Raw genomic sequence first — 26,414 nt, 5'->3', positions numbered from 1 at the left:
GTGTGCGGAGTTTGTATGTTCTCCCCGTGCTTGCGTGGGTTTCCTCCGGGCAATCCGGTTTCCTCCCACTTTCCAAAGACATGCATTTCAGGTGAATTGGCCGGTCCAAATTGTCCCTAGGTGGGAATGAGCGAGCGAGTTGTCTGTCCCTGTGTGCCCTGCGATTGGCTGGCAACCAGTTCAGGGTGTCCCCTGCCCACTGCCCGATGATTGCTGGGATGGGCTCCAGCACCACCTGTGTATCAATATATATGTCAGGACCAGAACGGAGAAAGAACCCACTCGCGTAACAATTCTCACAAATTTTATTGGGAGGAAGGGAAAGGATTGCACAAACGATCCGGATATCGCTGGTCACGAGTATCCGGTTTCTCCGGAATTGGTATTTCCGTGGCCATCGATGGCGGTGTCGGGAACAGGAAAAAACAGGTCAGTAGCCGGAACGGGAGAGCAACAAACGTGGTCGAGATCAGAAAACGGGTCCAAGGCGGGAAACAGGAGTGAGTCTGGGTCGAAAAGCTTGCCTAGCGGGAACTGAGGTTTGCAGACGGACTGACAAAAGGTGACAGAAAGCAGGGGTTTAAATAGTGACAGGGAGCCAATCAGAGGCCGAGGCAGTTGGCGCCATATATATATAGATGCGCTCCAGCACCCCCGCGACCCTACTGAGGATAAGCGGTGCAGCTAATGAGATACCTTTATTGTCATTGTTACAAAATGGGTTAACATATTGTGACAACGAAATTGGGCTTGACACTCCAGTTTCACACATTCACAGTGAGGTAAAAAAAACAAGAAGATAAAGGAACAGAGAAGATAAGGTTATAGAATAAGGAGGATAAGGTTATAGTTAAAATTTACACAATATTTAAACAAGAAATGTCGGCATATAGGATGTCACATACAGTTTAGTATCGTAAGGGTTTGTGCAATATGCATTTGGTGCAAAAATTAATAATTTATTGTAATATGGTTGGTGTAAAGTATAAAGAAGAGGTGAACCGTTTCATTTGAAATGAAAGTGGAATAAGAAAGCTTGATGCGGTTGAAACCATGGTTGCATCGATATTTTCCGGACACTTTTTAACCACGGAGGAGGACCTCTTGAAGCCCACCTTCCAAAAGTAAGTTAGTTTGGTCGACCTATTTTTAAGAAATGCATTTTTAGATGGTAGTTCATGTATTTCTGCTTAATATTCAAATCAATATTGTTTTTTTTCAATGAATTACGTTGTTCTCTTTCATAGGGTGCTAAATAGTACACAACGTTTACCTTTTTTGGGGTTGTTTTGCCTAAAACAAAACAAAAAAAAACGGTTTTAACAACTGACGTTTGTCAGCCACAGTTTTGAATAATGCTTGTGTTCTCCTTTCTAGCGAAATAGACGGTTAAAAAATGTACAATGTACGTCATCAAAGGCGTATTGGCTTGAATGTTTCTTGAATTTTACCGAGGCGAGTCAGACTCTGTTTCATTCAACTCTCTTAAAGTTGGTGCTGGATCCACAGTGTTCATTTGACCTGTGATCAGTGATGGGTCCCGGGGACTCGCATGCTCAAAAATCTTTGGGTCCCAACAGAGATCTAAGGGTCCCCAAAATTTAGTCTTATCGCGGTTGAAATTGTAATATATCATATAAATCTATATATTCATTCAGTTTTAATCATCACAGTTTATTGGTAATACAAATCCGTTATCACTTGAAGATTTTTCAGTTCACAACAATATTGTACATTGTACAAATAATTATATTAATCAATATTTTCATTCAGTTTTAATCATCACAGTTAATTGGTAATACAAAGCAGTTATCACTTCAGATTTTTCAGTTCATATATTCTTCGTGGTTTGCTGTCCCACCACAGTTGTAATGCCTTCTCAAGGTCCAATCCATTATCATCCTCCTCATAGCGTAACCAGGAATATAATTTAGTCCGTTTTGACAGAAAAGTCCTTTTCTTGCTAGGAGTATTCTTTTGTTTATTTCATTTCGTCGAATCGTTCGCTTGAACACATGTGTTTTCCTTGCCTCCGCGATCTTCCGAAGAATTTCTCCGCCGTTTTTTCGTGTCGGAATTATTGCCGTTGTTATCACTTTCTGCATTATGTTTCGATTTATTACTGAGACTGAAGAAATTACCGATTTTGTGTTGATTTCCACCTTCCCTCGACGACAAGCACCACAACAATGACGTCATCTCGAAGCAACGAGATCTCGTTGGCCGAGATCGGCGTGCGGACGAAAACTTGAACCGCGAGACCGAAACAACAATGGCGAATCTGCCTGACGAAAAGTTTGGAGTGCGGTAAATTATTGTTTAAATAAAATGTAATCGGGTAATAATAATGACCATTTGGTGTCAAAAAAGTTGCGTTCTGGGGACGCATGTTGATTTGAGACTATGCGTCCCCAGCAAAAATCATGCGTCCAGGACGCAGGGACGCGGGCAAACCAGAACACTGGATTCAGGTACTTCCATGCTATACAAAGTCTTCTTTGCAAACCTTGTCTTTGTATTTGGAGTGGGACAGGTGCCACCAGTCTGTACTTGCCCCAGACACACCACATGAAATGGGGCCCCTACAACCCTAGTGGTTAAGGGATCCAACCAACCAACAACGTTTTAGAATTTTTTTATACACTTTTCAGTACTTTTTGTGATTTGTTCATACTGTGTGCGCTTTCCAGTATGTTTTTTGTAAATGACAGTACTTCTCACTACCTTTCATTTTTTAGTATTTCCTTGCCCTCATGCACGCTTTAGATCAGGGGATGGTGTATAAAAGTCTGTAGTCTGTGCAGCCCTTTGAGAATTTTTGTGATTAAGGACTATGTCATGGTTGCCATGGCGCCCAATTGGCCCCGCCTGTGTGGCGCCAGCTGCAGCTTTTTGACAGATTGGCTCCCTGGCAGTATTTAAACTCTTTCCTTTCAGTCCCCTTTTGTCGGTCTGTCTGGGAATCTCTGTTTTTACACGGCAAGTCCTTTTTCACCTGTTTTTTGCTCCTGTTTGTCTCCCGTTACGATCTGTTTTGATTTCGACCACGTCTACTCTCCTGTCCCGAATGACGACCTGTTTTGATCTCGACCACATCTGTTCTCCCGTCCCGAATAACGATCCGTTTTTGTTCTCGACCACCTCTAATAATAATAATAATAATAATAATAATTTCCTTGTATTGTCATTCTGTGTAACAATGTACACAGAACGAAATGTCGATTGCACCTGACCCGTTGTAGCGAGCCGATGCAGCCGCAGCCAACAGAGGGCGCCGCCGACCACTTTTTAAGTCTTAGGAATGACTCGGCCGGGGCGCGAACCACCGACCTCCCAGTCTCAAAGCGGGCGCCTTACCATCTAGGCTACTGATCTCCTCTCCTGGCTTTCAACTTTTTTCCGTTCCCGACACCGCCATCGCTCGCCACGGAAGTCCCACTTCCGCGTTCAGAGAAACCTGCTCCCCGTGACCAGTGATCTCCGGACCGTGTGTGCACTCCTTTCCGCTCTTCCCAATAAAACTGTGAGAAACGTTACGCGATTGGGTCCTGTCTCCGTTCTGGTCTTGACAGACTATACAAATAAACATGACTCGACTTGACTATAATATATCGTAATATAATAATTATTCACTGTATTTATGCTAAAATGTTCCCGGAATTTAGAAATTTCGGTGTAATTGATGTTGACAGGATCATTGCTGTATAGTCAAGGTTGGGTAGGGTTACTTGAACTGGATTACTTTCAATGACTTTTGGATGACTCCAATACCAAATATGCTCATAAAAGACAAAAGAAACTCTCAGCTTTAGTTCCAGAGGGTTGCCGTAAGGGTTGCAGCTGTTACTATTTGTGATCCTCAAATCCAGTTTTTCAAAACAGCTGATTCTTTCAAAGGGGGTGAAATTGGAATTTGGGGTGGAAATTGTCAAGTATGTAATGTCGGTGGTTGGCTGATTTCTGTGAAGCCAATCGGCTTCTGTTAGTCACACCATGTTGTGATGGGGAGGCAAACGTCCCCAATTTAATGTTCCCTGTAATTTTCCAGTTGGTCTGAGCGTTCACACAAAGTGGGTGAGCAACGCTTGAAACAACAGTGAGCAACGGCAATCCTAAGTGTGGCAACTAAGTCATTATCAAACATGTCCAAAACTTGACATCACGTTACATTTTGCTGAGTTTCCGGCATTGCAAAAAAAAAAATTTGCATTATTAATGTATTATTGCAAAGGTTCTATGACCTACAAGGGTTTTCTGTCCCTCTCCAACTCTCTCTCTTTCTCATTTTTCTCTCTCTCTTTCCCTCTCTTCTCTAGTATCATCTTCTCTCTCCTCTCTCTTTTCTCTCTTTGTCACTTTACTCCCTCTCTTTTTTCTCTTCCTCTGTCTCTCCCTTTCTCTCTTTCTTCTCAACTCTCTCGTATCTCTCTCTTTCTTTCTTAATCTCTCTCTATTCTCTTTCTCTCCCTCTCTCTCTTTCTCTGTTTCTCTCTTTTGCTCTCTCTCACTCTCTCTTTCTCTCTCTGTCCCCTTCCCTCATCCCTTCCCCCCCTCTTCCTCTCGCTCTCGCTCTCACTCTCCCTCTCCCTCTTGCTCTCTCCCACCCTCTTGCTCACTCCTTTTACTCTTGTTCTCTTTTTCTCTCTCTCCTTCTCTCTCTCTCTCAATGTCACTCACCCTCTCTTTCCCACTCTCCCCCCACTCTCTCCCTCTACCATTCCCTCGCCCTCTCCCTCTCCCTCACCCTCTCTCTCACTCTCTCGCTTGCTCTCTTTACTCTTTGTTCTCTTACTCTTCCTCTCCTTCTCTCTCTCTCCCTCTCTCTTTCTCTCAATGTCACTCAAACTTTCCCTCTCTCACTCTTTCTATCGCTGTCCCTCTTCCACACTCTCTCCCCCTCTCTCTCGCTCTCTTGCTTGCTCTCTTTACTCTTGTTCTCTTACTCTCTCTCACTCTCTCGCTCGCTCTCTTTACTCTGGTTCTCTTACTCTTTTTCTCCTTCTCTCTCTCTCTCTCTCTCTCTGTCTCTCTCTCTCTCTCAATGTCACTCACACCTTCTCTCTCTCTCTCTCTCTCTCTACACTCTCTCTCTCCCTCTGCTTTCTCTCTCTCTCTCCTTCTCTCCCTCAGACTCTCTTTCTCCCCCTCTCCCCCTCTCTCTCTCTCTCAGTCAATAAGTCGGCAACTCCGCTCTAATGAAGGCCGAATTGTAAAGCACTTTGGGAGGTCTTCAGTAACTCGAAAAGCTTAATAGAAATGCAGACCATTCACATTCATTTCCATTTACCCGTTCATTGATCATTTGAAACGGACGATTACCCTTAAATACATTTTAGCAATGTGGAGGTGAAAGCCACGCTGGCACAGGGAGAACATGCAAACTCCGCACAGGAAGGCTGGCAGCTGGATTTGAACCCGTGACTCCAGATCTGTGCTCTAAACTGTCGCTAGTGTCTAAATTTCCATTTTCAAATCACTTTAACATATGGGTTGGGTAGGGTTACTTTAACTGGATTACTTTCAATTACTTTTGGATTACTCCAATACCAAATATGCTCATAAAAGACAAAAGAAACTAAATAGAAATAAAATTACTCAATTTTGTGCAGGCTTGGGGAGTAACGGAGCACATGGAACATTTTGTTTCTGTCGTATTTGATGTTCGTTTTGCCGGAGATCAAAGAGATCAAAGCCAGGAGAGAAAGCTTACCACGTGTTGTGAGTCATCATTTGATTCATATTGAGTTTCTTTTGTCTTTTATGAGCATATTTGGTATTGGAGTCATCCAAAAGTCATTGAAAGTAATCCAGTAAAAGTAACCCTACCCAACCCTGATTACAATAATACTTAAGAAGTACTACAAAAATACCACTTATTGAAATACCACAAAAAATATGACAAAAATGTAGATTATATTTTTATTTAAATATTACTACAGTAATACTCTAATACAAAAGTTGTACTACATAATATGATACCACTAAAATACAACTACATAATAGTACAAATATACTACAAATATTACATTTAAAGAGATCAAAGCCAGGAGAGAAAGCTTACCACGTGTTGTGAGTCATCATTTTATTCATATTGAGTTTCTTTTGTCTTTTATGAGCATATTTGGTATTGGAGTCATCCAAAAGTCATTGAAAGTAATCCAGTTAAAGTAACCCTACCCAACCCTGATTATTACTGTTATAAATTCTACTTCACAGTACCACCCAAAATAATTGGCAGGCTTCCAAAGGACCCCGAGGCCATACTTTGGACACTTCTGAGCTCATTACCATCAAAATGCTACGTGATAGTGATTATAAACTCATTGCCCGGAAAGAGAAAACAGCACCCAATCAAAACGTTCGTGTCAAAATATCGTATCGAAATGAAAAATACTTTCAAATAAACTCAATGACAGAATAAACCTTATCCTTAGAGTCAAAAGTGACATTTCTAGCACGTGCTTTCATTTTTGATTTAATCCTCTGAGGACTAGCTAACGAGACCCGATTTAGGTCAGTTCTGTCCATTGGTGCGTGCTCTGGTATAGTCCCCCTTGGACGGCGATCATAGAGGGGCTTGTTTATGACTCATGGTACCAGTGATTGGATTCTCACGTAACATCAACGCACAAGTTCGATCGGAAAAACTGACCCTGCGTTTATTCCGGCTCATTTAAAAGGTGTCAAAACATTAGGAATGAGGCCAACGAGATCGATACCGATTGCCCGAGCAGATATCGGACAGATGGGGTCCATACCGGACGGGACGGGACGGACAGGATTGATATTAAAACAGGATATTGAAAATAAACAGGACAAACTAGACGGGAATAAAAACTGGAGAGGATAATAAACAGGACAGAAATAGACGTGATACCAGACAGGAAACACAGGCAGGAAACCGAACAGAGTCAAAACCCACGTCTTGCGGGGCAGAGGTTCATTGACGGACTGACAAGGGGAGAGTGGGAGCACTGAACCTAAATAGAAGGAATGGCAATCTGTCAACGAGACGCAGGTGGCGCCACATGGGCGGGCCAATTGGGCGCCATGGCAACCGTTAGAGCATATTAGTTTAAGATCAGGGTATGGTGTAACTGGTGTAACTGGTGTAACTGGGCAGTTCTTGGAGGTATTTTGTGATTAAGGGCATCACGAATAAATAGAACTTGAATTTTTGATAAACTATTATGTCAAGTCATATTTATTTGTGACGCCCTTAATCACAAAAAAAGTCTCAAAGAGCTGCACGCAGCAGAACAACTGTATTGATTAAAGACGTGGTCCACTTTATCTATATGTTACATTGCTGCCAACATGTGGACATTGTGGGAAACTGCATTTACTGTCTCTTTCTGTCCTATGGAAATTAAATATTTTTCCATTATCAAACTTTTTTTGAAAAACTGCCAGGGAGCCGCTAGGGCACGCCAAAGACCTGTAGTGGCTCCAGCGCAAGATTAGCTAGTCCAAGAGTCCAACTTTGTTGGCAATAGAAAGCATTTTCTGTCATGGTTGCCATGGCGCCCAATTGGCCCGCCCGTGTGGCGCCAGCTGCAGATCATTGACAGATTGGCTTTCCTTCTATGTAAGTTCAGTGTTCTCAGTCTCCATGGGTCAGTCCGTCAACGAACCCCTGCCCCGCAAGACGTGGGTTCTGTTTCCTGTTGGCTTTTCCTGTCCGGTATTGTTCCCGTTTATTTTGTCCTGTTTAATATCGGTTTCCAGTTTCATTCCTGTCTATTTTTGTCCTGTTTATTATTCTCTCCAGTTTTTGTCCCCGTCCAGTTTGTCCTGTTTAATTTCAATCATGTTCCTATCCTGTTTCCATATCAATCTTGTCTGTCCTGTTGTTTCATATCAGTTTCCAGTTTCGTTCCCGTCTAGTTTGTCCTGTTTAATTTCGATATCCTGTTTCTATATCAATCCTGTCAGTCCCGTTGTTTAATATCGGTTTCCAGTTTCGTTCCCGTCTAGTTTGTCCTGTTTAATTTCGATATCCTGTTTCTATATCAATCCTGTCAGTCCCGTTGTTTAATAACGGTTTCCAGTTTCGTTCCCGTCTAGTTTGTCCTGTTTAATTTCGATATCCTGTTTCTATATACATCCTGTCTGTCCCGTTGTTTGATATCGGTTTCCAGTTTCGTTCCCGTCTAGTTTTTCCTGTTTAATTTAAATATCCTGTTTCTATATCAATCCTGTCAGTCCCGTTGTTTAATAACGGTTTCCAGTTTCGTTCCCGTCTAGTTTGTCCTGTTTAATTTCGATATCCTGTTTCTATATCAATCCTGTCTGTCCCGTCCTGTCCGGTATCGACCCCGTCCGTCCGATATCTGCTCGGGCAATTGGTATCGATCTCGTCGGTCTCTGGCTTCCCGTCTTTCCACGCCAGACTGCTGCCTAACATCTAGACTTCCCATTTTCCCGTAAAATAAAAGCTTGCGTGAGAACGTCACGCATTTGGGTCCTGATCCTGTTCCGTTTCTTGACATTTTCCTCTGTTTAGCCAATCAGAATGCAGAACACAATGCACAATGAGTATCCGCAAAATAGCGAAACCGCGATCCAGAAAGGGATCGTTTGGTAAAAATATAGAAAGACACTACTCACCCAAAACCCATAGAACAAAAAGTTGCAGCACCGCAATCCCATTTGTATCCATCCCGCTCCGAATGACAGCTCAGCTTCAGCTCGCTAAAAATTTGAAGCGCTCCATTTTTATCCCCAAAAGATAAGACCAAACTCCGTCATGCTGCTAGCAAAAGAGTTCGAAAGGGAGTCCCTCGGGAAAAAAAGGGAGTGACGGTTCCTGTGCGGGGTCCCTGAGAGTCCTGGTGATGGGGATCGAGACTCGCTTGGAGTGAGGATTCGGAGTCAGCTCAGCACCAGGTCAGCATCCCGCCGAGTGAGAAGAGGGAGGAACAAGAGGAGGAGCTCCATGAAAGCCGGAGTTCTACCCTCTCTCAAAAAAGGAGAGAAAAAAAACGGCATGTTCTGCGTTCATGCAGTTAGAGCGCCCCTTAGTGGTCAGTTTTGGACACTGTTTCCATACCTGAGGACAGTGTTGCGTGCGTTACTGATAAAAGTAGTTCGTTACAGTATTTAGGAGGGTTGGCAGGGTTACTAATTACCTGTTGAAACATGGAATCAGTAACGTAATCTGACTACTATAATACTTTATATGTATACCGTTACTTCATTACTTTCGATTACTTTTGGATTACTCCAATTCCATATAGGCTAGTAAAAGACATCATAAACTAAATATACATACAATTACTACATTATGTTTGAGTTCAATGAACAGTCTAGGTAGGTAGGTAGATAGATAGATAGATAGATAGATAGATAGATAGATAGATAGATAGATAGATAGATAGATAAGGGAAGAGAGAGATAGATAAATAGATAGATAGATAAGGGAAGAGATAGAAAAATAAACATAGATAGATAGAGAGATGGATAAACACAGATAGAAAAATAAACATAGATAGATAGATAGATAGATGGATAGAAAAATAAACACAGATAGATAGATAGATAGATAGATAGATAGATAGATAGATGGATAGAAAAATAAACACGGATAGATAGATAGATAGAAAAATAAACACAGATAGATAGATAGATAGATAGATAGATAGATAGATAGATAGATGGATAGATTTTTACTTCTATAATGTGAGAACGTAGTAAAGAAATCGCTCTTTTGTGAGTCATTAGGTGCCCATTTCAGGTATTTTTAAAATACTTTTTGAGGGAAAAGAAATAATAATTCGTAGTAAAAGTTTAAAAACTGGTAAAAAAAAAAATATAGTCAAATCCATAATTCCAGAAAAATAAAATAACCGGTATTACCTCCTGAGCCACATTGACCACAAAAGTATGTTTAAACAAACTGTAACAATTCAGCTAGCAACAAGCTCATTTAAGTTTTTTTTTATACATATAAGAACATGGAACTCATTAATTACTATTTAAGCATTTTGAATTATTTTAAAAAAGTGTGCTTTGGCACCAAAAAGGTTAAGAAAATCAGGAACTAAACAAAATCACGTGACAACCTTGCTTGTAATTTCTTATCGCTCCACTAGAGAGCACTGTCTAAGGACTCTAAGCGCACGTACTTGCAATTATCTTTTTGTGCTATATTAATTATCACGTTATCTTTCAAAATCCTCTCGATCATATTTGTGTTTATATTTTATTGCAAGTCATACTTATTTACAAACAACAAATAAATACACATTATCTCCCTTTTTGGGGTCCATTTCTCACTATTTCTTTCCGTTTCAACACTATATTTCTTTAAAAAGTAGATCAAAAACACCAAGTTATGGCAATCATTTGAAATGTTTATACTATGTTATGTTTCTAGAAATATATGTTTTTTTTTGGTGTATTTTTCTCAACAGGTATATATATATATATATATATATATATATATATATATATATATATATATATATATATATATATATATATGTATATATATATATATATATATATCCATTATCTGCACCGCTTATCCTCATTAGGGTCGCGGGGGTGCTGGAGCCCATCTATATATATGGCGCCAACTGCCTCGGACTCTGATTGGCTCCCTTTCACTATTCCAACCCCCGCTTTCTATCACCTTTTGTCAGTCCGTCTGCAAACCTCAGTTCCCGCTAGGCAAGCTTTTCGACCCAGACTCACTCCTGTTTCCCGCCTTGGACCCGTTTTCTGATCTCGACCGCGTTTGTTGCTCTCCCGTCCCGGCTACTGACCTGTTTTTTCCTGCTCCCGACACCGCCATCGCTCGCCACGGAAATACCACTTCCGGAGAAACCGGCTACTCGTGACCAGCGATATCCGGATCGTTTGTGCAATCCTTTCCCTTCCTCCCAATAAAATTTGTCAGAATTGTTACGCGAGTGGGTTCTTTCTCCGTTCTGGTCCTGACATATATATTGATACACAGGTGTTCAAAGCTGTATCACACAAACGAATTGTTAAAAAAATCATGCATTGTGATTTCTGGATTTTTCTTTTTAGTTTATCTCCCTCACAGTGGGCATGCACCTACGATGAAAATTTCAAACCCATTTGAGATTTCTAAGTGGGAGATAAAACAAAATAACATATTGTCTTCACTGTTCACTGCTCAGAATATTTGAAATTCTTCGACATACAAGTTCTTTTTAACGTAAATAGTTACTTTCTTAGTTACTTTTATTATAGGGCGATTAATTTATTAACGCACTTAGATTTTGGAAGAAGTAATGATTAACTGTAACGATGCCAACACCGCCCACCAGACACTTCACTGTTTGTAGCAGGGGTGTCAAAGTCATTTGAACTCGGGGGCCACACGATAGAACAAACATTCTGTCGGGGGCCGGACTAGAAGATTAAAGAGAAAGAAAAAAAGAGATAAAGAAATAAGAGAAAGAGGGAGGGAAAAGAAGAGAGAGGGCAGAGAAAAAGAGTTAAAAAGACACAGAGAGAGAAAGAGACAAAAAGCAACAAAGGAAGAGAAAAAGAGAGACAGAGAGAGTGAAAGAGACAGAGAGTGGGAGAAAAGGTGTGGAAGAGAGAGAGAGAGAGAAAGAGAGAGAGAGAGAGAGAGAGAGAGAGAGAGAGAGAGAGAGAGAGAGAGAGAAATACAAGTACAGTGTCTTTGTTCGAGGCACCTTTCTTTGGCAACATCAAGTTGACATATTTCAACCTGCAGCTTGTTTTTCTCTTGCGCTTCTTTGAGTGTTGTCTCGCGGGCTGGATTCAATCCCTTAGCGGTCCCGATCCGGCCCGCGGGCCGCCTGCTTGACACTTGTGGTTTATAGTACGCTTTCGGGAAGTTGAATAGAATACAAATTGAGCCAACGCTGACTCACTCTTCGCACAAATACGTATTTGTTTAAATCATTTTTACAATACTTATTGTGCCAAACGTTTCATTTTGACCGGAAAAATGCATTTATCTTTCTTTTTTTCCATTTTTTTGCACATTTATCATGAATTTTTTTCAAGGACAGTGACTTTTGTAATCATTTATTGTATGTGAAAGTGTGTTAGGTTGACTCGACCGGCAAGAAAATTCGTACTTCGACCTCCTCTTGCGCGCACGATAGGGACGGGCGATACTAGATGTTTTGATATCGATCCACTCAAAGGAAATGTAGTGTGGTATTGTTCGATAGCGATCCGATATCAATACTTTTCGCTCGCCTTGTATTATTTAACCCTCTCCCTATTGAGTGAGTTAATATCTAAGATAAACACAGCACGAAGATTCTGGGCACTAAAAATGATACATTTTTATTATTGCAGACTTTTCAGCACAGGTGTCAAACAGACAGCCCGCGGGCTAGATCAGGCCCGCTAAGGGATTGTATCCGGCTTGCGAGACAACACTCAGAGAAGCGCAAGAGAAAAACAAGCTCCAGGTTGAAATATGTTAACTTGATGTTGCCAAAGCCAGGTGCCTCCAACAAAGACACTGTATTTATATTTATTTCTCTCTCTCTCTGTCTCTCTCTCTCTCTCTCTTCCACACCTTTTCTCCCATTATCTGTCTCTTTCACTCTCTGTGTCTCTCTTTTTCTCTTCCTTTGTTGCTTTTTGTCTCTTTCTCTCTCTGTCTTTTTAACTTTTTTTTCTCTTTCATTTTTTCCTTTTCTCTCTTTTCCCTTTCTCTCTTCCTACCATTTGCGCTTTCTTTTCTCTTTTCTCTCCTTCTATCTTTCTATTTCTCTTTGGATTTCTTTATTCCTGTTTCTCCTTTTCCCCCTCTCTCATGACTTTTTATCTTTTGTTTCTCACGCTCTCTCCCTCTCTCTCTTTCTTTGTCCGGCCCTCTCTCCTTTCCCTCCCTCTTTCTCTTATTTCTTTATCTCTTTTCTCTCCTTCTGTCTTTCTATTTCTCTTTGGATTTCTTTCTTCCGCTCCCTTTTTTCCCCCTCTCCCATGACTTCTCTTTTTTATCTCTTTTGTTTCCCACGCTCTCTCCCTCTCTCTCTTTCTTTGTCCCGCTCTCTCTCTCTTCTTTTTCCTCCCTCTTTCTCTTATTTCTTTATCCCTCTTTTTCTTTCTCTTTAATCTACTAGTCCGGCTGCCGGCAGAATGTTTGTTCTATCGTGTGGCCCAAGAGTTCAAATGAGTTTGACACCCCTGCTTTACAGTATGAAAGATAAACATAATGTCAGGACCAGAACGGAGACAGGACCCACTTGTGTTACGTTTCTCTCAGTTTTATTGGAAGGAAGGAAAGGATTGCCCCCACAATCCGGTGATCTCTGGGCGCGGGAAGCAGGTCGCTCTGAACGCGGAAGTGGCGAGCGATGGCGGTGTCAGGAACGGACAAACGGGTCAGTTGCCGGGACAGGAGAGCAAAAACGTGGTCGGGTCGGAAGCGAGTCGTAGGCCAGGACCTGTGATGTTTTTTTTTTTTTTTTCATAAAAATTAACATTGGTATGAAAGTTCATGTATAATTGCATGTATTTTTTCCTTCTACGGTGAACGCGCAAGCTACTTCCTTTTTGAACCTTTTTTATAATAAACCTCATTCATGTCGAGCCACTCAGTATCCCACCACAAAATGTTAATGGACAATATATATGATATAAGGAAACAGATGTAGGCAGCTCGGCGGCGCAGTGGTTAGCGATTGTGCGGCACAGTTCATGTCATGGGAACCTGTCGTGGGTTCAAATCCAGCTACCGGACTTCCTGTGCGGAGTTTGTATGTTCTCCCCGTGCTTGCGTGGGTTTCCTCCGGGCACTCCGGTTTCCTCCCACATTCCAAAAACATGCATTTCAGGTGAATTGGCCGGTCCAAATTGTCCCTAGGTGTGAATGAGCAAATGAGTTGTCTGTCCCTGTGTGCCCTGCGATTGGCTGGCAACCAGTTCAGGGTGTCCCCTGCCCACTGCCCGAAGATGGCTGGGATGGGCTCCAGCCCCCCCGCGACACTAATGAGCAGGGGTGTCAAACTCATTTGAAGTCGGGGGCCACACGATAGAACAAACGTTCTGTCGGTGGCCGGACGAATAGATTCAAGAGAAAGAAAAAGAGAGAGACGGAGGAAAAAGGAGAGAGTGACAGGACAAAGAAAGGAAAAGAGAGAGAGGGAGAGAGCGTGAGAAACAAAAGATAAAAAGTCGTGAGAGAGGGGGAAAAAGAAAGGGAGAGGAAGAAAGAAGTCCAAAGAGAAATAGAAAGACAGAAGGAGAGAAAAGAGAAAAGAAAGCGGAAAGGGTAGGAAGAGAGAAAGAGAAATGAGAGAAAAGGAAAAAAGGAAGTTAGAGCAAAGGAAGTTAAAAAGACAGAGAGAGAAAGAGCAACAAAGGACGAGAAAAAGAGAAACACAGAGAGTGAAAGAAACGGAGACAAAGTGGGAGAAAAGGGGTGGAAAAGAAAGAAAGAGAGAGAGAGAGAGAGAACGAGACAAAGAGCAACAAAGGAAGAGAAAAAGAGAGACAAAGAGAGTGAAAGAGACAGAGACACAGAGTCGGAGAAAAGGGGTGGAAAAGAAAGAGAGAGAGAGAGAGAGTAAGAGAGAGAGAGCAAGAGAGAGAGAGACAAAGAGCAACACAGAAAGAGACAAAGAGAGTAAAGGAGACAGAGAGTGGGAGAAAAGGGGTGGAAAAGAAAGAGAGAGAAAGAGAGAGAAAGAGAGAGAAAGAGACAAAGAGCAACAAAGGAAGAGAAAAAGAGCGACAAAGAGAGTGAAAGAGACAGAGTGGGAGATAAGGGCTGGAAAAGAGAGTGAGAGAGAGAGAGAGAGAGAGAGAGAGAGAGAGAGAGAGAGAGAGAGAGAGAGAGAGAGAGAGAGAGAAATAAATACAAGTACATTGTCTTTGTCAGAGGCTTTGGCAACATCAAGTGGACCTATTTCAAAATGCAGCTCGTTTTTCTCTTGCGCTTCTCTGAGTGTTGTCTCGCGGGCCGGATTCAATCCCTCAGCGGGCCTGATCTGGCCCGCGGGCCGCCTGTTTGACACCTGTGCTAATGAGGATAAGCGGTATGGCTAATGAGATGAGATGAGATGAAACACATGTACAATATAACATGTTAAACTACATAAATAAACAGGTTTGAAAAAAAAGAATATTTTGTATTTTGTAAGGGAAAATACAACATTTCTTAAGGGCATGGATCCCTGGAGCGTTACAGGTATGGTATCGACAATATCGACATTTGCATCGATCCACCCACCCTTACCTAAGGCATGCCGTCGACGCGCGTGTTCGACTCTTGATGGTTTCGAACCAGGAACGCAAACGTGTCGCGTCGTTTGGAAGATGCCCGCGTGTGAACGTCTCGGATCTCGGAACCGGTTCGAATAGAATGTCAACAAGTGACGCACATTACTCCGAGCTCACACTTCCAAGAGGGACGCAAGGCGAGGCACTCGTAGCACGGATTTACACTTTACGGTAAGTCCAAATCTATTCTGTGTTTTAATATTTATCATTTGCGTGAATTATTATTTACTTTTAAATAGTTTTAGGTGGATTATTAAAGTTCTTTTCTTCTTTTTTTGTGTTTTTTTTGCACACGCCCCTTTGTGTTGCCTAGCGCCGTCGCACGCGCTGAACTCCGTTCGCAAATTGCGTACTTTAACATTAAACTTAGATTTAAGCCCGTTTAAATTGAGTTTAGCTTAATTAAAATTCGTTGTAATTGACTACAAAATGATTCCAAGTCGTTCGGCGTTTTAATCAAGCAATTTTATATTTTTATTTGTTTTTATAAGGTGAGTTTATTTTTGATGACCTATATTTTTAGTAAAAGCGATAAAATAAAATACACTTTTTATTTATTTTAATTTCCCTTTTTATTTGAAACTGTGTTGTTTCTAATATTGTTTTACCATCGTATTTGAAAATAATCGACTTTTTTGCAGGATGAACGTGAAAAAAAATGTGGAAAGTTAAGAATAAAATGTCAGACACAATATTAAGATTTGTTATTCTTATTTGCTGTGTATTTTTTTTTAAATATCTAATTTTTGTATTATTTAAAAAAGTCAACTTTGGACCTTATGGATTGCAGTGATTGGTGGTAAATGTAAGGAATATAACGTGGAAAAATAATCAAGTTTATTTGTATAATCTTTAATCACAAATAGTCTCAAAGAGCCAAGAAGAAATCCATAGATTGAAGACTGGCTTCATTTCGTGCTGTGCTATGAACTCTGTGATTTGATGTGTACCCTCAGTAAAAGCACTTTTATGTTTTGTAAGTACTTATACCTAGAAGATACTTTGCGCTTCGGTTCACTACTTCGCAAATTTTTAATTGAATTTTCTTTATTGTCATTGATATCAAGGTGTCGAGCATTGTGTTCAGTGTTGGGTACGTTACTTTAAAAAGTAATTATTTATGGTTACCAATTACTTCTTCCAAAAAGTTATTATTCTTTAGTGACAGTAACTAGTTACCAAAATATGATGAAATAAAAAAAATGTAAATAAATAGAGCCAAATTATCTGCCACTAGATCAAGAAAAATCGACTAACATTTTTTATAAATACATGCATTTTAATCTGGGTATTTTAAAGGCAAGTTTGGGCCATTTAATTTGTCGATGTCATAAGATACTACTTCGCTCAGTTAAGTTTGATGTTCATATTTACTTTATTTTTAATAAACTGGTTTATTTTCATTTTTTCCCCCCATTTATTTTAAATATGACTTTTAGTGGTATGGAGCTGCAGAGTCTGAGGGATTAATGTATGAAAAATAATTTGGTAAATATGATAAAATAAAATATTTAGTGATTATTAAAGTAGGTTTTTGCATTTTTGCCATTTTTGCTCATTTTCTAAGGCAGACAAAAAATTCAGTTGTAGCTATAAAGGCATAGGACATTTCAAAATAAAGCTTGAACCCTCATCTTTCAAATGAAAAGAAATATGTATTTACTAATGTTGAGTAAACATCAGTTGATTTCTCAAAAATACTCGTTTCCAAGAAAACAAGCAGAACTTCAGTGCTTTTTTGTTTCATTTGCCATACCTCCGATATCTAAATGATGCTTTCAAGTACCACCAGGGCACTTTGTCCACAAAACAACATTTTATTGCAGGAACACTGAGCTTATGCGTGAACTATTCAAGAATTTTCAGCACCTAATGATTCCAGTCACATGAATTCGGTTACTCCGTCCACACACTCTCAATCGCTGGATAGAGGAAGCAAAGCGACACGAGGAAGTGGGGGTTCCTCAATGAGTGGACAAAGATCTGATCGCAGCCATTCCTGCCATCTAGTGGTGATATATCTTACTGGGATCCACCGCAGAGTTGTGATGGTTACTGATCAGCAGCCTCAAAGCCTTTTAGGAATAGTTTTTTAAACCAAAAGAAAGCTAAAATGTGTTTTAAGTTTTGGTACTCAGGGATAATGCTTCTGAAAACGTATTTATACTTGATGGTAAATGGTCTGTATTTATATAGCGCTTTTCAAGTCAATGAAGACCTCCCAAAGCGCTTGCATTGCACTTACCTATTCACACACACACTCACACACCAATAGGGAGTCCGCCATGCAAGGCGCCTACCTGCTTATTTCTCTGATTTCCACTTGTCTTGGAAGTGCCAGCCCTCACAGTCAACTTTCCTTTTTGTACTTACAGCTTTTCTCTCGCCGACTTTTTCTTTGAAGGAGAAAAAAAACAAACTGCATCGATTTATGCATATGGGAAAACGTTAGGGTTGTTTGTGTCCTACAGAAACCATATATTTTTCCATTATCAATTTTTTTTTTAAACAAACAAAAAGATACGTTGTTGTTACTGATGAGTGCATCAGGCTACCTGATGGCACTATCTGAGAGCGAACAGAGATTTTCAACCACTTTTGAGCAAGCGCATGGAAGGTGTTTCTTTCTTTAGTTTTTTAAGTAGTCTACGTCACAAAATACTCTAAGCATACCTGAGAGCAAACATGGCTATTTTTCATGTAATTCTGCGGAAGTGCACGCCTGCTTTTTTTCAAATATTTTTTTACAAATATTTACCAATCCATTTTCTACAGTATTTGCTTTAAAACCAATTTGTTGACTTGTGGGTAGCACTCGACACGCATCCAGTTCTGCAACAGGGCGATCACCACGGATACAAAAAAGGCACTGGCAATGTTCCCTCTAAGCTGCGTGTGTGCGTAATTGTGCACTACCCAGAGCTTTTCCGCGCACAAGAAAATCGAGCCGGCTCACAAAAATCAGGGCTCGAAATTGATAATTAAGAAGTGAATTAAGTCAAAGTTACAGTGCATGAAGGTAAAAATACAAGGGTTCCCCTGACGCTGTGTTCTAAATGCGGTATTTGGAAGTCAAGGTCGAAGTAGAACGAAGTTGAGTAAAGTCAGCAGAGTTTTTTGAGAACCGGCTTGCTCGGCTCACTAAAAAGAACCGGCTCTTTCGGGTCCCAAACGGCTCTTCAGGTTGTTTTTGCTTCTTTAATCCCTACACAACCAAATATTATGTAAAATTATGCACAAAATGACTTAAAGGAAGGGTGGAATAGAACAAAAAAGAAAAAAATACCAAAATGAAAAAGTAGTGAAAAGCTGAGAAATAAGGAAACAAAAGGAAGAGAAAAAAGAAGGAAAAATTCAGAAAAAAGCCAGAAAAAAAGAAAAGAAAGAAACAATGGGAAAAAAGTTAATAGAGAACAAAAAGGAAAAAGTAACAGCTAGGAAAAAAATAAACACAATGAGATTCTTTTTAAAAATAGAAAAAAACAGGGGAAAAAGAAGAAAAAGTTGTGTTGCATTCAAATCATTTCCAATGATATCAAGTGAATCTTGTTGCCAACATTGTACTTCCACTCAAAAATGTGATTAAGTACAGTTCTGCATCTTACAACCGACTCAATAAGCCCCCAAAAATGTTAGTATTATGCTACAAAAGATACCAGGAAAAAAAGAAATGGAAATCTTGTGAAAGAATTGTTTATAGGCCGTACAACCTTTGCAATAATACATGAGTCAATTCATTCAAAAGTGACAAATAATTTTGAATTGCCGGAAACTCAGCAAAATGTAACGTGATGTCAAGTTTTGGACATGTTTGATAATGACTTAATTGCCACACTTGGGATTGCCGTTGCTCACTGTTGTTTCAAGTGTTGCTCACAGACTTTGTGTGAACGCTCAGAACCGTAGAAAATTAGAGGGAACATTGGGCACCCACCGGCCACTATTCACAGGCTTTGCAGGTTGCCTCAAGTGTGGCAGAGCAAAAGGTGTGTGTTTCTACAAAAACAAGTCTGGTTCTGCACAGCAAGGTCATTCAGGATCCACTCAGGGCGTTCGAATTCGCAGTCGGGACATCTCCGTTCCGTATTTGTACACACCTTCGTTCTGCCGGGACCTCGGTGGTTACGTAAAGGCCGCTCGCACACTCCTACAAGTCATTGGGGCCCTCAAACCCGACATACCTCGCACGCAACGTCTCGGGCTCACAAGCTCGTCAAAGAAAACAATTTGCCGTCCACCCGAAAGTCATAAAAACGAGTGTACGGTCGTTATTACGTGCATGAAATAGTTCATCGGTACTGAGAACTGTTGTTGATTCATGTTTGGTGTCAGTTCAAGCTCAGGCGGGCATAACACAGGGTCCGTACGGGTGCTTGAAATCCTTAAAAAATACTCAGGTTTGAATTTCGGGGGAAGTGTTTGTAAATGCTTGAAATTGTTGCCATGTTTCTCAACAGTCTGACTCTATAGACCACACAACATACAACATATAACGAGTCAAGTGGCTCTACATTTCCTAATAGTGGCCTTGCAGCCATGTAAGGCGCTAACCTGCTTATTGGGGGTATTAGGGGTTCAGTGTCTTACCCATGGACACTTCGACATGTAACATGTACGAGCCAGGATTCGAACTGGGATCCCTTGATCCCAAGACGAGCGCTCTACCTCCTGAGCTACTGCCGCTCCAATTTATATAGCGCTTTTCAAGTCAATGACTTCCCAAAGCGCTTTACAATGTGCTCCACATTTCCCAATAGCGGCCTTGTATTGCAGCCATGTAAGACGCTAACCTGCTTATTGGGGGCATAAGGGGTTCAGTGTCTTACCCAAGGACACTTCGACATGTAACACGGAAAAGCCAGGATTCGAACTGCGATCTCTTGATCCCAAGACGAGCGCTCTACCTCCTGAGCCACTACCGCCCAATAACAACTGCCCGGATGCCACAATGTCTCTGCCCGGGTGGCCGACAACTTTTTAAAGAAAAAAAAACAAAATCTTTCGGTTTTTTTGTTGTTTTTTTTTTTCAAATCAAACGTTTGCTTTGTTCCGGTTTTAAAATCTTCGCTCGGTTTGGAAATTTCAGAATTTCGGTTCATTTGAGAATTTGCATACTCGGCAGCCAATCAGAAGCCTGCATCGAATAACTTGGTGTTTCCTGACTTTCCCGAGCCTTATAAGGTCCTGCATTTGCATATCATTTTCCATAAGTAGACGCACAAAGAATACAAGAAAAATGGAGGAGTGGTTTGGAATCAAGCCAAAACCTCAGCCAAGATTCAAAAGAAGCGAACAAAATTCATGACGCTACAAAACGTAAACCTACATTGCATGAATGAAGATGAGTCAATACAGGTACATACTGATGGCAGATGGAAAACAAATGTAGTGTTGTTCTGTTATATATTCTGATTATGAGTCCTTAATACTTTGCAACAATGTTTTTTTTTTTTACAATAAGTTGTCGTTTCTATTCAATGCATTTCTGGGAAGAAAAAAAAGAAATCTTTATAATACTGTGTGAGGCGGCTGCAAGCAAATTAATAAATGACTAAACAAAGCGATCGAAGGTTAAGTGACACCATGTGAGGAATAGAAGCCAATGAAAATCAATATTTTTAAAAAAAGGATCAAAGTGAGTATCAGGATGAGAACGGGAACAGGACCCACTTGCGTACGTTTCTCTCAGTTTTATTGGGAAGAAGGGAAAGGCTTGCACACACCATGATCACGGTCACTCTGAATGTGGAAGTGGCTCTTCCGTGGCGAGCGATGGCAGTGTCGAGAGCGGAAAAAACAGGTCAGGAGCCGGGACAGGAAAGCAAAAAACGTGGTCAAGATCAGCAACGAGTCGAAAGCCAGGAGAGAAGAGTAGACGTGGTCAAGATCAAAAAACGGGTCGAAGACGGGAGCCAAAAACAGGAATAAGTCAGGGTCGAAAGCTTGCCTAGAGTAAACTGAGGTTTGCAGACGGACTGACAACAGGTGACAGAAAGGAGTGGGTTATATACTAGGAAAAAGAATAAAAATAACCATGACAAATTCATTGTAGTTTAAAAAAATCAAGGGTCTCCAAAAAGTTTTAAGCTGAGTGCTACTGCTCTGTTACTCGATAAATTTGCTTACTTACAATTGGACACCTGCAAAGGTGATTGCATAGGATGCCAGAGTTGTAGCTTATTTTGACTATTATGCACGGTGTACTTCATTTTTCACTATTGGCAAATCGTGTTGCGGTTCTTTGATTTTCACACTATTTAGGGCCGATTCGATTGGATTACTGCATTTTGAAGTTTTTTGTAGAATTCTTCTTGTTTTATTTAGATTTCATCGCTATCTTGCCCTTATGTTGAGTGTCTTCTAAACTATGAACTGATAAGTGAAAAGTGATTTCCGTTTGAAATGCATTTCTAAAAAAACTTATGTTATTACTATGTTGTTACAATGTTATTACGATTTGGTTGTACTTATTTGTAGTGTTGGGAATAACGCCAAAACAGAGGGAGTGAGAGAGGTAGAGAGAAGGGGAGAGAGAGGGATTGGATAGCCGCTTCATATTGTTCTACTGTCGACTTTTGTTGTGAACAAAATATATGAAGTGCAGTAGCCTAGTTCTACTTGACCATTTGTCTCAGGTTGTTTAAAGTTTGATGGTTTGATTAACACTGCAGTGTTACACACACTTATTACTGTTGCACTGTTACCTATTGTTGTGTGAAAATACTTGAAGTAGAGTAGCATATGTCTACTTGACCAGTTGTCTCGAGTTGCGAGAATTCGATTTAATTTATTAATGATGATTATGATTTTATTTTCTTGTTTACTGTTTATTGTTGTTGCGTTTCAAGTGCAGGATAAATCTTTTGCTGTTGAGTTGGAATTAATATCACAAGGTATGTCTGTTCAATTGAGTCGAATGCTGCTCAGAAAATTTTCAATTTATTTCACGTACAACGACTTTTTTTTAAGTAACGTAAATTGTTACTTTCCCTGGTTACTAATTACTTTTACTATAGAGAAATTCAATTACTCAGTTACTTTCTGGAAGAAGTAGTTAGTACATTATAACTTGTTACCTTTTAAAGTAACTATTGGTGGGGACAAAACAATGATTACTTGATATTGGTGGGGACATGTCCCTGCCATCCATTCCCAAACTACGCCCTTGCATATATAATTGATAGGCTAATTGAAAAAAAATATATATATATTCAGATTTTATTAAAGGGACACTGTGCAATATTTGACCAGTAGACACCACTCTATTGTGTAGTGCAACAAATAACGAGTGCTACAAAGCACGCTGAAGAATACAAACTACAGAGATTTGAAGTGACCACACTTTAAACTTTTTGCAACTCATTTTTTTCCTTTTATCTATTTTGGGGTACCCGTAGCAGCAGGATGGTAGGCAATGATGTCAGCTCCCTCGAGATGAGCCTCATGTTATGTAAAATAAATACGAATTTCTTGACCTATGAGTTTAAATTTTTAAAAATGCCCATTTATATGATTGTTCATGTTTTTTTTTCTCGTTTTTAAATCAATATTGTTTTTTTTCTATTAAGAAGCACTAGATGATACACAATGTCCTTTTCGGAAGTAATCATGGATGTGAATATACGCTTTTAAATTGTGTCAGCTATAAAAACATATGGAGCACAGTGGCTGAGCGGTTAGCGCGTCCGCGGAACAGTTCTGAGGTCAAGGGATCAAACCCTCCTGTGCGGAGTTTGCATGTTCTCCCCGTGCTTGCGTGGGTTTCCTCCGGGCACTCCGGTTTCCTCCCACATTCCAAAAACTTGCATTTCAGTTGACTTGGCTGGTCCAAATTGGCCCTAAGTCTGGTGTCCCCTGCCCACTGCCTGAAGAAAGCTGGGATGGGCTCCAGCACCCCCGCCACCCTACTGAGGATAAGCGGTGCAAATAATGGACATAAAACATATACTACCTATGTAAAACACTTTCCATAAATCTCAAATTTCCTAGACAATGTGAGACTTAAACAACCCGTATGTTTTTGCCTTACAAAGTACGTTTAGTATGCATTTTAAGACGTGTACGACGTACAAGAAAATCTGTACGGAAAAACGCAAATTTGTCAATGATGGGTATACACCGACTATGACGAAACGGCAAATCAATCGAGTCAAACGAGTTTGCCGCGGTAGCCTCTATCTCGGTATCGTTTTTTTTTCCGTTGCAAACGAAACAAGCGGTTTGATGCTACTGTGCTCAAGCATATGCCGCCTCGGATTTCATGTGGTAATTATGTAGTGAAAGGAAGTCCGTCTCTTTTTAGAGAACCGGCTTTTTCGGCTCAACTCATCATAGAGAGCCGGCGCTCAAACGGCTCACTTGCTTCGACGCATTATATTACGAATCATTATTGTTGTATAAAGAAGTTAAGAAAAAAAGGAAGTATAAAAGGAGAAAATGAAAAAAGACAGGTTTGTGCTTATCCCTTTAATCAGTATATTACCAACAATAATTTAATGCAGAAAATGAATTCATAATTTGAAAAAGAGGCGGCAGTAGCTCAGGAGGTAGAGCGCTCGTCTTGGGATCAAGGGATCGCAGTTCGAATCCCGGCTCGTCCGTGTTACATGTCGAAGTGTCCTCGGGTAAGACACTGAACCCCTAATAACCCCAATAAGCAGGTTAGCGCCTTACATGGCTGCAAGGCCGCTATTGGGAAATGTGAAGCACATTGTAAAGCGCTTTGGGAAGTCATTGACTTGAAAAGCGCTATAGAAATGCAGATCATTTCATTTTATTTCAAAATGTATTATTCTACTTAATTATATTTACATGTATTTTTTCCTTCTACAGTGAACGTCCAAGCGACTTCATTTTTAAACTTTTTTTATAATAAACCTCATTCATGTCGAGCAACTCAGTATCTTACAACAAAATATTAATTAACAATATGATATCACAAAACACATGTACAATATAACATGTTAAACTACATAAATAAACACGTTTGAAAACAAATATGGTGTAAGATTATTTTGTATTTTGTAAGGGAAAATACTACATTTCGTAAGGGCATGGAGCCCTAGAGCAGGGGTGTCAAACTCATTTTAACTCGGGGGGCCACACGATAGAATAAACATTCTGTCGGGGGCCGGACTAGTAGATTAAAGAGAAAGAAAAAGAGAGATAAAGAAATAAGAGAAAGAGGGAGGGAAAAGGAGAGAGGACGGGACAAAAAAAGAAAAAGAGAGAGAGGGAGAGAGCGAGAGAAACAAAAGATAAAAAGTTGTGAGAGAGGGGGAAAAGAAAGGAAGAGGAAGAAAGAAATCCAAAGAGAAATAGAAAGACAGAAGGAGAGAAAAGAAAAAAGAAAGCGCAAAGGGTATGAAGAAAGAAAGAGAAAAGAGAGAAAAGGAAGTTTGAGCAAAAGAGGTTAAAAGACACAGAGAGAGAAAGAGACAAAGAGCAACTAAGGAAGAGAAAAAGAGAGACACAGAGAGTAAGAGAGACAGAGTGGGAGAAAAGGAGTGGAAAATCAAGAGAGAGAGAGGGAGAGAGAGAAATACAAATACAGTGTCTTTGTTCGAGGCACCCGGCTTTGGCAACATCAAGTTGACATATTTCAACCTGCAGCTTGTTTTTCTCTTGCGCTTTTCTGAGTGTTGTCTCGCGGGCCGGATTCAATCCCTTAGCGGGCCTGATCTGGCCCGCGGGCCGCCTGTTTGACACCTGTGCCCTAGAGGTTGACAGGTATGCTTAAATCAAAAAAGATCTCCTTTTCAGTAATATTTTGGTGATGTGTTTTGTTTTGTGTTTTGGTTTTTCTTGTCGTGTCGGGACCAAAGACATTCGCGTGAAAGGAGTGTTTTGCTTGGCACAAATACCGTATGAAGATGTTCCTGCTTTCTTTTTATCTTTCGCTCCTGTCAGGTCATGCAAGTCTTTATTTTATGAGCCTAACGTTATACAATGATGCGGGAGGGTAAAGAGCAGCTGTACTCGGTCATAAACCATTCCCGATTCTTGATGAGAAAGTCATTTGATGTGCTCATTATTCAACCGCAAATGCATGCCGGGCCTTAAATCATCATCAAATCAATTCGTGCGGCCGATGCAAGTTCGCATTCATGTGAATGTGTAATCTTTGTTTTGTTGTCATGCTCACTTTGAAGAGTTATATGCAATCTTCCCTCTAAGCGATCGCGCTCTGCCCGCACATTCTCAGCGCACAAGAAAATCGAGCCAGCTCACAAAAATCAGGGCTCGAAATTGATAATTAAGAAGCCAATTAAGTCAAAGTTACAGTGCATGAAGGTAAAAATACACAGGTTCCCCTGATGCTGTGTTCTAAATGCGGTATTTTGAAATCAAGGTCGAAGTAGAACGAAGTTGAGTAAAGTCAGTAGAGTTTTTCGAGAACCGGCTTCTTCGGCTCGGCTCCCTAAAAGGAACCGGCTCTTTTGGGTCCTAAACGGCTCTTCAGGTTGTTTTTGCTTCTTTCATCCCTACACGACCAAATATTATGTAAAATTGTGGACAAAATGACTTAAAGGAAGGGGGGAATAGAACAAAAAAAAAAAATACCAAAATGAAAAAGTGAAAAACTGAGAAAAAAAGAAACAAAAGGAAGAGAAAAAATGAAGGCAAAATTTAGAAAAAAAGCCAAAAAAAAAGAAAAGAAAGATATGTAGGAAAAAAAGTAAATAGAGAACAAAAAGAAAAAAGTAACAGCTAGGAAAAAATAAACATAATGCATTTTTCTAAAGAAATTACAAAAAAAATAGAAAAAAAATGGCAAAAAGAAGAAAAATGAAATTAAATGATCTGCTTATTGGGGTTATTAGGGGTTCAGTGTCTTACCCAAGAACACTTCGACATGTAACACGGACGAGCCGGGATTCGAACTGCGATCTCTTGATCCCAAGACGAGCGCTCCACCTTAAAATAATTTCCAATGATACCAAGTCAATCTTGTTGCCAACATTGTACTTCCACTCAAAAATGTGATTAGATACAGTTGTGTACCGTGCAACCGACTCAATAAGCCCCCCAAAATGTTAGTATTATGCGACAAAAGATACCAGGAAAAAAAAGAAATGGAAATCTTGTGAAAGAATTGTAAAAACAAATGACGTTTGTAGGCAATCGTACATGAGACAATTCATTCAAAAGAGAAAAATGTTTTT

At 40.3% G+C, this 26,414-nt stretch overlaps 2 protein-coding genes across 2 annotated transcripts in view; one reads left to right on the top strand and one right to left on the bottom strand.

Moving 5' to 3' along the window:
• The window catches only part of LOC148348752 (receptor activity-modifying protein 3), a 50,944-nt gene extending 42,055 nt beyond the window's left edge, over window positions 1–8,889 (bottom strand). The window contains exon 1 of the mRNA XM_088322729.1: window positions 8,611–8,889. Coding sequence (XP_088178855.1) covers window positions 8,611–8,662 — 52 coding nt within the window. The 5' untranslated portion in view covers window positions 8,663–8,889. The remainder of the gene's footprint in view (window positions 1–8,610) is intronic.
• A 6,362-nt stretch (window positions 8,890–15,251) lies between these two features.
• Window positions 15,252–26,414, top strand: part of LOC148348751 (uncharacterized) — a 32,053-nt gene continuing 20,890 nt past the window's right edge. The window contains exon 1 of the mRNA XM_088322871.1: window positions 15,252–15,420. Coding sequence (XP_088178997.1) covers window positions 15,332–15,420 — 89 coding nt within the window. The 5' untranslated portion in view covers window positions 15,252–15,331. The remainder of the gene's footprint in view (window positions 15,421–26,414) is intronic.

This window comes from Urocampus carinirostris, chromosome 18, assembly GCF_059441175.1.
Source record: "Urocampus carinirostris isolate Australia breed hairy pipefish chromosome 18, RoL_Ucar_1.0, whole genome shotgun sequence".
Taxonomy (NCBI): domain Eukaryota; kingdom Metazoa; phylum Chordata; class Actinopteri; order Syngnathiformes; family Syngnathidae; genus Urocampus; species Urocampus carinirostris.
This window is presented reverse-complemented; position numbering and strand designations above follow the sequence as displayed.